The 15,640-nt window shown below is 42.3% G+C and overlaps 1 protein-coding gene across 3 annotated transcripts in view; it reads left to right on the forward strand.

Annotated features, from left to right (window-relative positions):
• The window catches only part of IL1RAPL2 (interleukin 1 receptor accessory protein like 2), a 391,439-nt gene that overhangs the window by 185,751 nt on the left and 190,048 nt on the right, over window positions 1–15,640 (forward strand). For all 3 annotated transcript variants that reach the window (XM_074601410.1, XM_074601412.1, XM_074601411.1), the window contains exon 3: window positions 14,633–14,906. In XM_074601410.1, coding sequence (XP_074457511.1) covers window positions 14,633–14,906 — 274 coding nt within the window. The remainder of the gene's footprint in view (window positions 1–14,632; window positions 14,907–15,640) is intronic.

Genomic DNA, 15,640 nt, shown 5'->3' on the forward strand with positions numbered 1-15,640 from the left:
TGAGATTTGTAATCGCTTAGGAGAATTTTTAAAATTGACAACTTGACACAGTATGGTTTCAGATTATGTGAAGTCTGGCGTGAGGATATTTATATTTCTGTTTGCAAAGCTTCTATTCAAAGTCATCGTGATGGAAATATTTACAATGCAGACATAATAATATCTTTAATATGCAAATCATTCTAATTGCATTTCTTACACTGTCAACCCCACAGTGAAATATCATTTATTTCACAAGTGACACATGAAAAAAAATGATTGAATTTGTGATACTCTTATTTTTAACAGAAATACAACGGTAAGTGTCTTTAACTTTGAAGATCTCTTTATCAGTAGTTCACTTACCATAGTTTCAATGACGCCTGCATCTCTCTTTCTCATTCATACTCCTGGTTCTCACACGCTCTCTCTGTGTTTTACCCCCCTTCCCCTTTCACAAAGAGGGTGTACTGTAGGGATGTTCTCCCAGGAGTATTGGCACCCAGGGCTGTAGCGTGCAGAGGTTGTGTAGGGCGCACTGACCTCCACGGGAGCTGAACGCCATCAACACCTCTAAGGCTGGACATTCTATCTTATGAAAACAAGGCTGATTTTTGCCATCCAATTCTACTTTAACCTTGATGAGACCTGATTCAAATTGCTTTTTTTGTGCTGTGGGAACACGTGTTATACTGTCAGAGACCTCGCTTCAGTTCCCTGTCTGTATCCCAAAATCCCTACCCTGAGGTCACATGCCTCCTGTGTGCGTTTTCCCCTCCGGCTGGGAACAGTTGTTTTCCTCTTCCTTCAGATGTAGACCTGGACAGATGACAAGTTCTGTCATCTGAACTGAAAAATCTGTCATCGTCAACTGAAATAATAATGTAAAAAAAACAGCAAAATAGACTGAAGTTGAATTAAATAGAAAATTTTTCAATTGGGAATGCATCCACTCACAACACAGTTTGTCCCAATTAATCCTCCCCGCATGCCCTGCTTCCCCACTGAACGCTATTTTCTGAATTCAGCTTGCATTTAGCAGGTGTGGTGAGGGAAGGATGGGGGAGCGGGGGGCAGCAGAGCCCCAGCCCTGAGCTGGGAGCCAGGAGCCCTCCCTGTGCCTGCCGAGAGGAGCGGGGACGGCCTGCCTGCCCCGAGCAGAGACGGGAGTCCCCAGCTGAGCAGTTGGAGCCCCTCAAACTCATTGAGATAACTGCAGCCAGGCTTGGAAAGGAGCACCTTCTTTGTGAAGAAGATGGGTGGAAGAAGGTGGTATCCAGCTTCGTGTTTCTGTCTTCCCTAATCGCTGTGAGTTTTTTTTGATTTAAGAGTTGAAGTACCAAGTTTCCATACTTTAAAACACGGTTTCCTTAGTGAAAAACATATTGGTTTTCTTTGGGGTGATCCCTACAGAATCCAAACCAGGTTTAGCCACCTCAAAGCTTTGTTGTATTAATCATTTTAAAATACTACTTAAACCCTTGCTCTCAAAGTTATGGCAGTCAGTTCCCAATGCTGGGAAAGTAAATGATGGCTGGGGGTTAGGTCAAGAAACTGGGAGTGAGCAAAAGCATGACAGAAAATGAGCAGAGTTCCCTTTGCTCACTGAGTGTTGAGTAACCAGTCAGTACAAGTGGGAGACGTTAATTAAAAAAGTTACTCCAGTAATGTAATTTTTCTGGTTTATCAGTAGCCTAGGTGGGAGCTTTTATGATGATTTTTCCAAGTTGATGGATGGGTGGGGCTGCAGGATGGTGTCCCAGCTGGAGGACGTGGTGGCATCCGAAGAAAGGCCTCAGGTGCCAAGGACTTCCCTCCCTGTGCCCCCCTCCCTCCATCCCAGGTCCCAACTCCCATCTTTGCCCGGCCTCAGCCCAGAGCTAAGACATCTCTCCATCTCCCCGTCCCCCTCTTGGGCGCTGCTTGGTAAAACACACGGCAGCTGTGTGTTTTTCAGAGTGAGTCGAGGCTGTTGAGAGTGACAGGAGGCCCATGAATAAAACACAGACCTGTTTGTTTTGTGCAATTCCGAGCAAATGATGTATTAGTAATGAAGTATTTGCAGTTAGTCACTTTTGCTTACTAATAAATGAAATGTTCCTGCCGCCAGTTTTGTTCCTGGCTCGTGAAGTTACAGGGAAGTGTGAGGAAAAAGGCTGTAAACGGGGCTGTTTTGGGGTCTGTCTGCTTTATGATGATTCTTATGTTGTGTATGGTTCGACTCGATGATCTCAAAGGTCCTTTCCAACCACGAAGATTCTATGATTATTTAAAGATAAATAGTTGTTGTTCTGCGTCAGCTCAAAGAAGAGCCCGTTTCTGTGGGGTTTCAGTCGGCCATTGGCCCTGGCCTGAGTCTCCTGAGTCAAGACCTGGGAAAACGAACAGAAAGTGGATGAAGTTCCTCGGGACGTGCCCATGTGAGGAGCTGCAGCCCTGGTGATGACAAAATGTCCCCTCTCCCCCACCAAGGGGCCGTCACCAGGGCTGGGGCTGGGGAGGAGCGAGGCCCGGGGAATGGGGGACCGGGAGTCGACTGAGTGGAGTCGTGGTGCTGGTGACAGGACCTGCTCAGGGCCACCGCTCACAGCTTGTCTGGAAGGGGGTTGGGATTTTGGGGGGATGTGGTCCCACAACGTGGGACATGTGGTCCCACAAATGTGGCCCTTGTTTTCCCTGGAGACACATTGCTGGGGTGTGTGGAGCTGCCGGTGGATGCAGTGCTGCAGGATGTTGCTACAGGCGGGCTTTAGAAAACGTGTGTAAATGGTAAAGGTGTGCCTAAACAAATGTCGTGTTACGGAGCACAGCACTGCATTACCACTTGCTGCACTGCCTGGAGTGGCACGGCTGTAACACAGGTAGCTCTTGTAACGGTTCATTTTTCAACCATCCTTCATTTTTCTTTTTTACATGTAATTATAATAGTTTGCAATATGGATAACTCTATGTTTGTTTGTTTTAAATAGAAACAAAAGTCTTAAGAACAACATTTACTGTTTTAAAACATCTCATTTTGAAAGCTCTTCATAATTCATCAGCTACAGACACATTTTAGTTAAATAACCCTCTAACAATTCGATTCATGGTTGTCCTATAAAAGCAAATATTGTTTTGATTTGTGACTGTTCATTTTACCGAAATGAAATTCGGTGTGTTCTGCAGTCAGGAGAGTTTCCTATTTAAATTCTGCTGCGTATGTGCAGCTAATGAATTAAAATGAGAGGAGGAATTACAACCTAGGTTAGAACGTGGGTCACAACCTTTTCAAACAGCGGTCCACCTGTCATGCAAGTGGAAATGGTAATTGGCTCACTGCAGCTGAAATTATCTCTTCCAGATAACAGGAGGAATGGCATAGCAATTGTAAAATGGTAGGTATGTCTAGATAGCTAAAGGTAAATGTGCAGAAACAAAGCAAATGACCAGAGCTGGTTGTTTGTTGCAAGTAAATTCAGATGAACTTGACTTGTTCCTTTTTATTCGCGAGCATGTCCTGATTTAAAGTTGTGCATTCTCTCTTTTTTTTTTTTAACATTACAATATATTCATCAAGTAGATTGCAAATGTCCAAGGCCCAAAACATTCATCCTACTTAGTGTGTTTATGATGAGGAACTTGTTTTTAAAGCATTTGGTAATCTTCTGATGGATTGACGGCATCTTTGTAAGCTGGAAAATAAACTATTAATGAGTAGGGTAGAGATTGTGCACACCCAGATATGGGCATTTGTGTGAAAGGCTCCCTTTATGTATCTGCAAATTGTGGCCAGCAAGGGCTGCGTTGGTGGTAGGACCAAATCATTGGGGTCGGATAGGTTGGAAGAGACCTCTGGAGGCTCAGAGTCTGGGCTCCTGCTCAAAGGCCTTGCATGGTGGCATGGTTGGCTGTGCGGGCAAGGCCTATGCACTGGTCAGGCATGAGTTGCCCATGGTAAATGGGGAACTTGGACTACCAGAAATGCCCCTGCTGAGGTGTCCCAGTGAATAATTGCTTAAACCTTGCACAAATACGGTGTATCTCATCCACAGGAATAACCGAGTCCTGCTTTCCTCTTGTGGTGGGGGGGGTGCGATACTATGCCTAGGCTCTTCTCATACTTCCCTTGCTCTCTTCTCCTGTTGACCAGTCTTCCTCTGCCACAAGTGAGATGTAGTAAGAGCCCTTGCAGCAGACCTGTGTCACTCAAGGATTCCCCTCTGAGGCAGCAGAGGAAATGAATTTAGTCCAGTGTATTCAACAGGGAGTCCATCTTCCTAACCTAGTCCAAACTCATGAGGATTGTGCGCTCAAAGCAGATAATCCAACTCAAACTGTCCACATGCTTGAAAAACAGATGAAAAATAAAATAATCTTGTGCAGGTACACCAGTCCTTCTGCCCCACAGGGACCAGAAAGTTAATAGAGTTTCATTCTCTTTAATTTTAAATTCCTGTTATTCACAGCTCTTTCCTACAATTCCCTCGTGGGGATAACAAGCAGTGGATATAGAGTTTCCTAATTGTGTGATTACTTGAGACTGCAACTACCTGATCTGGGGTCTAGTTTCCATTTACTTTACCTTCAGTAACTTTATTCAAAGGGACTAATGAAAAGAGTCATCAATTATTGAAATGAATTCAGCTTTGTTCCCAAAGTTTGCATGGTGCTAAAGACTTGAAAACAGAAGTGTGTGAAAGTCTCCGTGGGTTAATGTGGTTAGCTGGAGAATATTAAAACTGTCTCAGAGAGTGTCCTTAAAGAGCTTGTGTATAGTCAACACCACTTAAAATATTAATTGCATATACCTTCAGATATAAAGCATATTTCCAGTGTGTTGCTCCTTACCCGAACTCTTCTTAGGATAAAATTTTTATTTATAAATGCAATGGAATATTTTCAGTCTGTTTTACTCGTTACTTAAATCAGTTTTTATTCTCCTTTTTTTTAGAGATTCATTCTTCTTGTTTTCTTTTTTGATCTAATTTGTCTAAAGGTAGTATCAGAAATGCTGAGAAATCTCTTTGTGCTTTTCCATCATTCATTGACTTCCTCAGGAGTCCAAAGAGCTAATAAAAACAGCAATAGTCATTGTGGAAGATGTTAGAAAAAAATATTTTTTCCCCTTTCTGGAGCTTAGAAAGCAGACGTATTTTTATTTACCTGATTTTGTGGGCATTATGTGAAAAAAAAAATATATTGGTGTTCAGATGGGTTTCAGAGCTGGGTGAACAGCTGATTTACAGTCCTCATGGAGTTCGTACCTGTGTTTGCACTGAATTGTTTGCTGAGTTGTTTATTTATGGAATTTAAATATTAGTTTTTAACAGGGACGTTTTGTTACTCATTGAGTCCAAGAAGCAGACGTAATGTCGTGTAACTGATATGGCCACTCCAATTTAGAGCAACATGTTTTATTTGAAATAACGTTCCCTTGCTAGTGGGATGAAACAAAAAGGGAGATGTGCTCATTTAATGATGTTATTTCATGTCTGACTTTGAAGAAATGGGGATTCGTTTATAGATCCACAAACAAGAGAAGGCGTTTAATTGTTCAGATAACTTGTTCACTGCAGATCACCCACTTGGCTTTACTTCTGTGGGAGCAAAGGTGGAGGCTGGGCAGAGGCAGGAGCTTCGTAAATGAACTTTCCCACAAGTCTTCCAAATCTGCCTGCCCGGTGCGGGAGGGGAACCGCAGCGGGAAGGGCAGGGGCCAGGGGCTGCAGGACGGGCTGAGAAGGCAGGGCAGGCTGGGGCACAGTCCTTGAACCTGTGTCTGGCACTTCATAAAATATACAAAAGCATAAAACCATGAAGTATGTCTTCTTTGTTGTTCATGTCCTGGCCCTGCTGCTGTTGATTTTCAAGGTGCCTTTTACATTGTTTTCTAGCGTGGTGACAGCCACGGAGAATCAAGGCATTACACTGAATATTTAAAACCTAACCACTTCATAAGTTCCAATTTCTGTACTGTTTACTTCAACACAGACTCTTTAAAAACCCGCCAGATATTGAAGTGATTAGGAGATCAAGGTCACCAAACACTCATTTTTAGGGTAAATATGCTGCATTTTAAACAGTTGCTTTAATGCCCTCCTCTTCTCTTTCTCTGTGCTCAGCAGAGCAATCTGCTCGAAGCGAAGAGCACAGCTTTGGAAGGGCACTTCGAGTCCATCTGTCTCCAGGAACATCTGACTTGGAAGAGGTAGCAAAGAGTATGATGAGACCAGATATTTCCTTTCCATCACAGAATGTGTTTCAGAGCTCCCTGTCTCCAGCAAAATCTAACCTGCCAGCTGGGATTTGCTCTTCTCTCCATCAGCAAACACTCCCCAAAAGCCCTGTGATAAGGTGCCACCTGAAAAGCTGGCTCTGACAAGTGCTACAGGATGAAATGCCCCTGTCCAGTAACTTCTACTGACACTACTTTAGCATTTTTTGTTCTTCAAGCATAATTTGTAAGTCTTGACCACATTAATATGCCATCGCTTCTGGAAGCTGAGAATTTGTTCAGGATCCAAGCTGGTTTTTTTCTCTCCCTAGAGAATTTTACAGATTGGTGATCTACTAGTATGTTCTTTCTTTTGCATTTTCAGTATAAGACTAAAATGCTTCTGGCTCCATATGCATATGTAAGTCAGGTCAGAACAATCTGTTGTTATTTGGACCTCTGGCAGTATGTATTTAGAGTCTGTTTGACCTCAAAGGAAATTTTGAGTGTTCGGCTGGAATATTTGACATTTGAGTTGGGTTGTTTAGCTGTGGCTCATAAGCTGGTCAAAAAGAATGAAGCATTATACAATTCTTAAAAACCTTTTAGCCCATCTTATAGAAATTTGAAGCTTTGATCAAAATTTGGAAAATATTCAGCCAATGTATAAGGAGAAGTAAATGCATTTTTCCTTACTTATGAGCCAGATTTCGAGAAATATTTGCATGTTGCTAAATCTAATGAAGTTTTTTTGCACTCATCATTATTTGATTTAGGAATTTTGGAATATTTGCTCTTTTACATGTTTTAAAATCTCAAACATTTTTGCCAGTAAGTTTGAATGGTCTAAATCTTGCTAGAAAACATTCAGAAAATGGAGATCAGAGTAGAGAAATGACAAAGTCTGTGAGTGATCCTCTTCTTCGATGTTGTGTTTCTACAGCAAACTAGTCTTGGTTGATGATTGCTGAATCTAGATGTCACTGTGATAGAAATGAATTATTTAAAGTTGTTAACAGGAGAAACGTTTGCAAAATTTACCCAGCTTGAATCATGATAAACTTTTTTTTTTCCCTCAAAATTGAAGATGGTTTTCTGAGTGGTTTTAATCTCTAACAGATACATTGTTTTGATTTACTACACCCCTCAGGGGACAACTGTTTAATTTTTTTCCTAAAATGCAGTTTAACATGTGAGCATAGTCGGTGTCAAAAACTAGTGTTCGCTTGACTCAAAAAAGGGTGAAACTGTAACTCATAGAAAACAAACATCACTGACACCTTACCTGAACTTCCTTCTCTTTTCCTCCCTGCTTGCTCTTTGAGATCGGCTCCCCGGCTGCTGGAGAAGGTCATCCTTCTCTGAAGTACTGCTAGCGTAGGCTTCTCCTTCTCCCCTGTAAAACTGAGTAACTTGCTCTCCATGTCAAAGATGCCAGCTGAGATGTCTTTCAGTAAAGTGGATTTTTATTAATTGTTATGAGAGTGTCATTCGACCATTCAGTTTGGTAGGTCAGCTAAGCTGAGGAGGCTCTACAAGCAAAGGTCTTACCTTGCTTTGGGGGTGACATCCATGATTTTGAAGAGCGCGCAGAGTGTTCAATAGATTGTTTTGTTTGAAACGTGTTCTCTGAAGAATCATAGATGGAGTGGAAGGGGTTGCTGTCAGCTTTTAGGAGGCTCAGCTCCCTGATTGGCTTGTGGTGTGAGGAGCAGGGAAGGGTTCCAGGAGAAGGCAGGGTGGCAGGAGACCGCATGCTGGGCTCAGCTGACGGATTCATATGGCAGCACTGGGCTGTGATGAGATCCCAGCAGGGGTTTGCAAGCACCGTAGCAGAATTAGCATGGCATGGCCAGAAAGCCAGAGATGTGAAACCAATTATGTATGGTGAGCCCAATCAAACACCCTGATCCTTTGTGAAGATCACATCCAGCCAAAGCTGTTAAAGGCATTGCTGCGTTTGCTCAAATGGAGGGTGTGTTGCCTTTTCTCCAGAATCAAAATCTGAAAATACCAAGTTGCCTAAAATTCAAGGGCTGTAACTGATTTCTCCCCTTTAAGAGTCTAAAAATTTGCATCCCTTTTTGGATTTCCTTAATGGAGTGCATCTATCGTTGCTATCTGTCTGCAAACCCCGAGCATGATGGATATCAGTTCCTAAACTCTGCTGTTCTATGGCTAATATATAAATAAAAATATAACTCCTGCATCAGAGGAATGGTCGTTGTTTGTTGGGTTTTTTTGTTGTTTTTTTTTTTTTTTCTGACTATGTATTTACAGTCACAAGCATTGCTTGCTTTGTGGAGTGATAAATTTAATACATTAGCTAGTATATTATTTTTTAATTATTTATTTGTCGATGATTTCAATTTAAAATGAGATTTGCAGGTAACAAGGTAGGCAAACATGTTTAACAATGCCATGATATAAATTGCTGTAGGTGACAGATCCCTACAAAAATTATTACAGGCAGATTCGCAATGCAAAAAATTATTTATATGACAGCAAGCAGAAAGACAAATTACTCAGAGACTATGTACATGCTCTTCTATAATTGCTCATAAATTATTATGGTTCATGTTAAAATGCAGCTAGACTCCCGAGACAACTAGATTTATTTAAAATAAGAATAATGGGAAATTACCGGGAAATGTTGGGGAAGGAGATGCAGTACACACTGTGGGTGATTGCTAACATACAAGTACAGAACTCATTGTCAACCAACTTAATCTGTAATTTGCTTGATAATTTTGAAACCCTCATTTTCAATTCACAATCTCCTCGGGTCGCGTTAGCCCGGATAGATAAGTGGGATGGGCTCAGGGCAGCCCCACTGTCATAACTGCTGCTGTGCTTCCCTGCCCGTGGGGACACATCGGGACTCTCTCCTGCACCCATGTAGGGCTCTCATGTACCTGAACACTTTCACATTCTACGAAACAAGACTGAAGTTAGTCAGTCGGGTAAGAAGTTATACTAACGGGGTGGGGGCGCGGACAGATAGACGGGCAAACCTCTTTTCCTTAGGGAGCTGTACTAAAAATGGGACAATGTTTTCCATATCCCCTCAATGCTCCAAATTTTAGAAAATATTTCAAATAATGGTCTTTATTTAAAGTGTCTAAAATACACCCACAATAGATAGGATTTAATTTGAATGGGGCTTTCAATCAGGCACTTATTAAGGATCAGCTGATTACTGAGTAGCAGAGAAAAGATGTATATACATTTATTATATAATAAATGCCTCTCTCTAATGCCTTTATTATTCTCTTCTTACCACCCTGATTATATTACACACTGAGAGCCAGTCCAACAAAAACGACAGCAAACTTTGTTCTGGATAATGGAGTGCTAAACTCCACCTAAGCAGCTCCAGTCATTCGTAATGACAGCTTGGAGAATGCTCCAAACGAATCTAACAGTGCTCACGCTCCAGTGACTGACAGCGCGGCAAGAGGAAAAATTCCAGCTTCCACGTGAGCGTGGGGAGCCTGACCTAGATTTTAGCCTCTGCAGCCTCGTAAGAGGAGACATTCTTGACTGTGTATTTAACAAGAATAAAAGAGCAAGGGGGAAAAGTCGTCTCCTGTTTGATTAGTCTTTCTTCAATAATTAAGATTTAGTCAAGGTGCTCTGTGAGACTTCTCCCCTCCGCAGATGTCATCAACCCTATAATGAATGGTTACTCCATTCCCTGTGTGTTCTCCTCTCTGTAATTACCCACCCCCATCCCCGGCACGCTGCGGGAGCGAGCTGCTGCGGGGAGCGCGGGGGCAGGCAGGGGTGGTGGGCAGACAGCCTGCCTGCACCTTCCCCCGCCGCTGCGCTGGGGCAGCCTTGCCGCTGGCTGCTGAAATCCTTCCCTTCGGATACTGTTAATGGGAAAAAGGTTTCCAGTGTAAAGCTCCTTTTTCTTTCTTTTCTGCTTTTGAGATGCAGGTGCCGGGAACGCTGGGAATGGCCAGTCGTGCGCCAGCCCCGGTCTCACTCTGCACTGGGGGCAGCTGGAGATGGGCTTTAGCCACCTTAATGACCTGGCTGTAAATTACCATCCAAATGTCTTTCATCTGTTCCACTGTGCTTTATATACTCCAGCAGCTGTAATTTTGAAAATAAAATAGTAGAGAAGTGCACACTAGAAGGGAAAAGACATTTCCAAATGAAAGTGGAAGATGAGGCAGATTAATGACACTGAAGGATGCTTAGCGTTCGTTTGAGCTGTGCTTTGACAAGTTGTTTGGTGTGGATGGGGGGAGAAACTGTATTGTAAGCAGAGGCATTTTCAGCTTCCAAAGCTGGATTTCCATACTGGGTCAGTACCTAACTCCATAACTCTTCCTAATTGTGACTCTGCTCTGTGAAGTAACTGAAAAACTGGCACCTTTCTGCTTGACCCACAAGCTTTCCATGCGTGTCTGAATGTCAGTTTTTCTGTATTGAGGTTTAACTGTGCTGAACCAGCACAGGTTCAAAAGCTTTAGATGACACGACAGGATTAGATTGACAGAAGATTGACAGAATTAATTAGATTGTCTGAATTAGTTTGGATCTAAATTCCAGTTCTGGGCACCCCGATTCATTTCAGCTTACACCCCTCCTTAGACTTTTGTGACTTTGCTGAAGCACACGAGGAAGGTTGCCTTTGAGAAGGCCTGTATGGCCTGGAGAGCAGGGATGAGCCATCTGGAGAGCTCAGCGTTGCTGTTCACCTCCCTTGCTGAGAGGCGGCGGCTGTGAGCTCTGCACTGCTCTTTAACTGTAAACTCACACCAGCCTGAAGAGCAGGGCTTAAAAAAAGCACGGAACTTTTGTGAGGAAGTTCTGTATGGCGTATGTTGATATCCACTCTATGTAAAAGCCTTCAAAGCCACCTATATAAAACAATTTATGATGTCAGAACCAGGCTTTAATGTAAAAATTGACTGGATGGGTTTGGGAGACTTGGGTTCTTTTTCCAGCCTTTGTATAACACCATTGCAGAGAGGTGAACGCAGTGTTTCATGGAGTCCTGGCAAGAGAGTCTTTGAGTTACAGCGTGCACCTTTGGTCATGGTGAAGGATGTTAGAAACCTGGAGGGGATGCACTGAGAACAAATACTTCAGTACATGATTTTCGTAACAGTTATCCAAACTTGTTCTCTTCTGTGTGGCACTAGACTGAGAGGGAGAGCACAGAGGAAGAAGGTGGTGCTGCAGCGGTGAAGAAAAGGAAAGTCAGTAAATTGCTGGTGGCCTTTCATTTTATGTCATTAACAGTATCTGTTAAGAAGCAATGAATTTTCATTTAAATCAGCAGGATGTTTTCAGCAAAACAAGTATGGCAATAAAAATTGAAGTTAAGCGAAACTGTCCGTACCTAGCTTCAGGTGAATGTTTTGGTTTGGGGGCTTCTATTGTTGAAGTAGGAAGTCAGTTGGCTCAACCAGCCACTGCGTTTGCGTCTGCCGGTGGTGGGGGTGGCAGGAGCAGGGAGCCTGATCCGCACCCCCTGGGGTGAAGGTATTGTACCATCTCCCTTCGCCTGTCCATACCCTCACAACAGTAGATACGTTAAAAGTATACTTTTGAGTAACGAGTTTCCCTTCCTTCTTGAGCCCATGTTAATTTGTTTTACAAATAAAGTTTGTTTTAAAACAAGATGTTACATGGAAGTTTATGTATTAAAAATGTATGAAAGAGGTCAGTGTCAACGGGTTTAAAATGTGGTTCAGTTGCATGGTTCACGTGATCGTAATACAATTAAAGCTGACTTACTGCAAAGGCAAAATTAAAACCTTCCATTTATCATGGTTAGTTTTGAAGGATTCAGGAGAAGCCTGAAAAAATGGTAGATGTAATTTAAAGGCAGTAAAAGCCATAGGAAAAAAAAAAGGACTAGGCCTGACATTCCACGATGTGTAGAAATTTTGGCTCACTACCTTTGTTTAGGAAGTAAATAAAAAAATCACTTCATGAGTGAACGCTATTGAAGGTACCAGGAAAGATCATGGAGAAGATCATCTTGAGTGAGCTCTCATGGCCAGTGCAGGGCAGCCAAGGGATCAGGGCCAGCCAGCATGGGTTTAGGAAAGGGAGGTCCTGCTTAACCAACCTGATCTCTTTCTATGACCTTGTGCCCTACCTTCTGTATGCGGGGAAGGCTGTGGACATTGTTTCTCTGGACTGTGGTAAGGCCTTTGACACCGTCCCCCACAGTATTCTCCTGGAGAAGCTGGCGAATCATGGCATAGACAAGTGTACTCTTCGCTGGGTAAAAAACTGGCTGGATGGCCGTGCCCAGAGAGTTGTGATTTATGGGGTGAAATCCTCTTGGCGGCTGGTCACCAGTGGTGTCCCTCAGGGCTCAGTTTTGGGGCCAGTTTTGTGTAATATCTTTATCAATGATCTGGATGGGGGGATTGAGTGCACCCTCGGTAAGTTTGCAGATGACACCAAACTAGGTGGGAGTGTTGATCAGCTTGAGGGTAGGAAGGCTCTGCGGAGGGACCTGGACAGGCTGGATCGATGGGCCAAGGCCAACTGTATGAGGTTTAATAAGGCCAAGTGCCGGGTGCTGTATTTTGGTCACAACAACCCCAGGCAACGCTACAGGCTTGGGGAAGAGTGGCTGGAAAGCTGCCCGGTAGAAAAGGACCTGGGGGTGCTGGTGGACGGGCAGCTTAACATGAGCCAGCCGTGTGGCCAAGAAGGCCAACAGCATTCTGGCTTGTATCAGGAACTGCGTGGCCAGCAGGAGCAGGGAAGTGATCGTGCCTCTGTACTCGGCACTGGTGAGGCCTCATCTCGAGTACTGTGGTCAGTTCTGGGTCCCTCTGTACAAGAGGGACATTGAAGTGCTGGAGCGTGTCCAGAGGAGAGCTACCAGGCTGGTGAGGGCTCTGGAGACCAGGGCATATGAGGAGAGGCTGAGGGAGCTGGGCATGTTTAGCTTGGAGAAGAGGAGGCTGAGGGGAGACCTCATTGCCCTCTACAACTGCCTGAAAGGAGGTTGTAGAGAGGTGGGTGTTGGCCTCTTCTCCCAGGTGAATAATGACAGGACCAGAGGAAATGGTCTGAAGCTGTGGCAGGGGAGGTTTAGATTAGCTATTAGGAAGAATTACTTTACTGAAAGAGTGGTCAGGCACTGGAACAGCCTGCCCAGGGAGGTGGTTGAGTCACCATCCCTAGAGGCATTTAAGAAACATCTAGATGTGGCACTTCAGGGCATGCTCTAGTGGCAGAGATTGTAGGGGTTGTTTTGGGGGTTTTTTGGGTGTGTATGGTTGGCCTCGATGATCTCAAAGGTCCTTTCCAACCATGAAGACTCTATGATTCTACGATTCTATGAAATGACCAGTGTATCCAGAGACCAGAGAATATCTAATACTTTGAGAATTGATATTGTAAATGCAGAAGAGGCAACCTGAACCTTACTTGGTTGAATTTGAGGTAGCTACATCAAGGGTAAAGACGTTCCACTTGCATGTAGCTGGATATGATCAATAAATTCTAAAACCTACACATTTCATTAAGCCTATTAATTTCAGATAGTGTATTTGCCTATTGATGATCTGCCTTTGCAGTCTTTTTCTTTGGTTATGTTCTTGGTTGACTTTCAGACTTAAGTTTTTTCCAGCAATAAAAGATTGAGTTAAAAAGTCTCTGATGTGAAGGGGAGTTTCATGTTGATATGGGTGCCTGTTCTAGGATTGTATTGTGACTAAGATGATTTAAAATAACGTGAGAAAAAAGTGTAGGGAGAAGCGATCTTTTATTAAACTAGCTGATGTTAATTTTTAAAGTGAAATATTAAGAAAACTGTTTCAAAAGTTTTTACTGAACAGAACATCAAAAGATCCCTTTTAATATTTGTACAATTCCTGTATTAAGCTTGATTGCATAGGTAGCGTGTTGTAATTGTATCCTGCTGTATATAACACATATCTCTACAGTTGAGTAGGTGGTAGGAAAAAAAAAAAGCTACGTGGAACTGCCTTGAAAAGAGAATGGTAAATGTCACATCTGTTAGTTATTTTTTTTTCATGTAATGTAACTAGCAGAGGTGAATGGAAAAGTTTTAAGGGATAAGATTGGTATCTCATGCCAATTTACATTTTCCTCCTGTAAAGAGTTAAAAAATTCAAAACTGGCTTACTGGGGCAAGTAGTTAAGGTGAAAACACTTGGTTTATTTATTAAAGAATTAATTTCGTGGGGATGAAAAGTAATGATATTCTAAAGAAATGGAATTGAGACAGCCCAATGTGCTCTATTTATTGCCTGCGCGTTCATATTTACTTGTAATTAAAAAAGGTGTATAAAACCCTTTAATTGCCAAGAGCTCCTTCGGGTTTTTCACGTTGCTATAAACCTAAGGTTCTTTTCTTTTAATTAATTGCATTGTATTTCACAAGCTGCCTTTCGCTATCTTGAAAAAATATTTGTGTCTAATATTTCTTTATTATTGTTTTGCTTTCAGTTGATGGTTGCATTGACTGGTCAGTGGATCTCAAGACATACATGGCTTTGGCAGGTGAACCAGTCCGAGTGAAATGTGCCCTTTTCTACAGCTATATCAGAACTAATTATAGCATGGCCCAAAGCACAGGTCTTAGGCTTATGTGGTACAAAAACAAAGGAGATTTAGAAGAACCCATTATATTTTCTGAAGTTAGGATGAGCAAGGATGAAGACTCAATATGGTTTCACTCGGTTGAGTTGCAAGACAGTGGTTTCTACACATGTGTTCTAAGGTGGGTATTGTGTTAAAGTCTAACTAAGAATGTATAGATTGTCTTGGTTAAAAAAAAAATGTTTAAATTTAGCTCTCAGGATTGAGATATTCTTCCAGTTAATACATGCTCATTATTTTTATTCTCATAATTATATATGTCACATAATGCTTTGTCTCAAAATTAGTTTCCCTACTAGTTATGGTTACCTCTTCCAATAGCTGTAATTAAACATGTGCTTTCACTTAATTACTTTTTTTTTTCATTCCAACATTTGCAAATTCTTAATTTTCCATAAACCTTCAGAACCGCATACTTCTTAAATCATGAAGTATTTTTGTTAAGTAACGCTCTTTTCCAAATCCTCTGAGTTGCTCAAGAGTTAGACACAGTTTGAGTTATTCTGATGGGGTTAGGCCATGGGGAGTTACAATTCTGTCTGGTTTTGAAGAAATGTTTATTTTGATATACAGTTGTGATTTGTCATAAATTTAAGCAGACCTTGTTTGGTAAGGCACTGAAATGCGTGTCTCAGAAGTATTTTGGAACTGTTGGATGAGCCTTAAATTAAGCATGTGCTGGAGCTCGTGATTTCCGTCATGTGGATGTGGATGTCAGCTCTGTGCCTAAAATTGGGAAGATAAAAAAGGAGGACTCTTTAAGAATGAATGAATAAACATCCCTTAAATGATCCAGTTTTGAATTAAAAGGAATTTACAGATACTTTATGTGGTTTGGTTTAAAACTATTTAGTT

Source organism: Larus michahellis, chromosome 9 (genome assembly GCF_964199755.1).
Source record: "Larus michahellis chromosome 9, bLarMic1.1, whole genome shotgun sequence".
NCBI classification, from domain to species: domain Eukaryota; kingdom Metazoa; phylum Chordata; class Aves; order Charadriiformes; family Laridae; genus Larus; species Larus michahellis.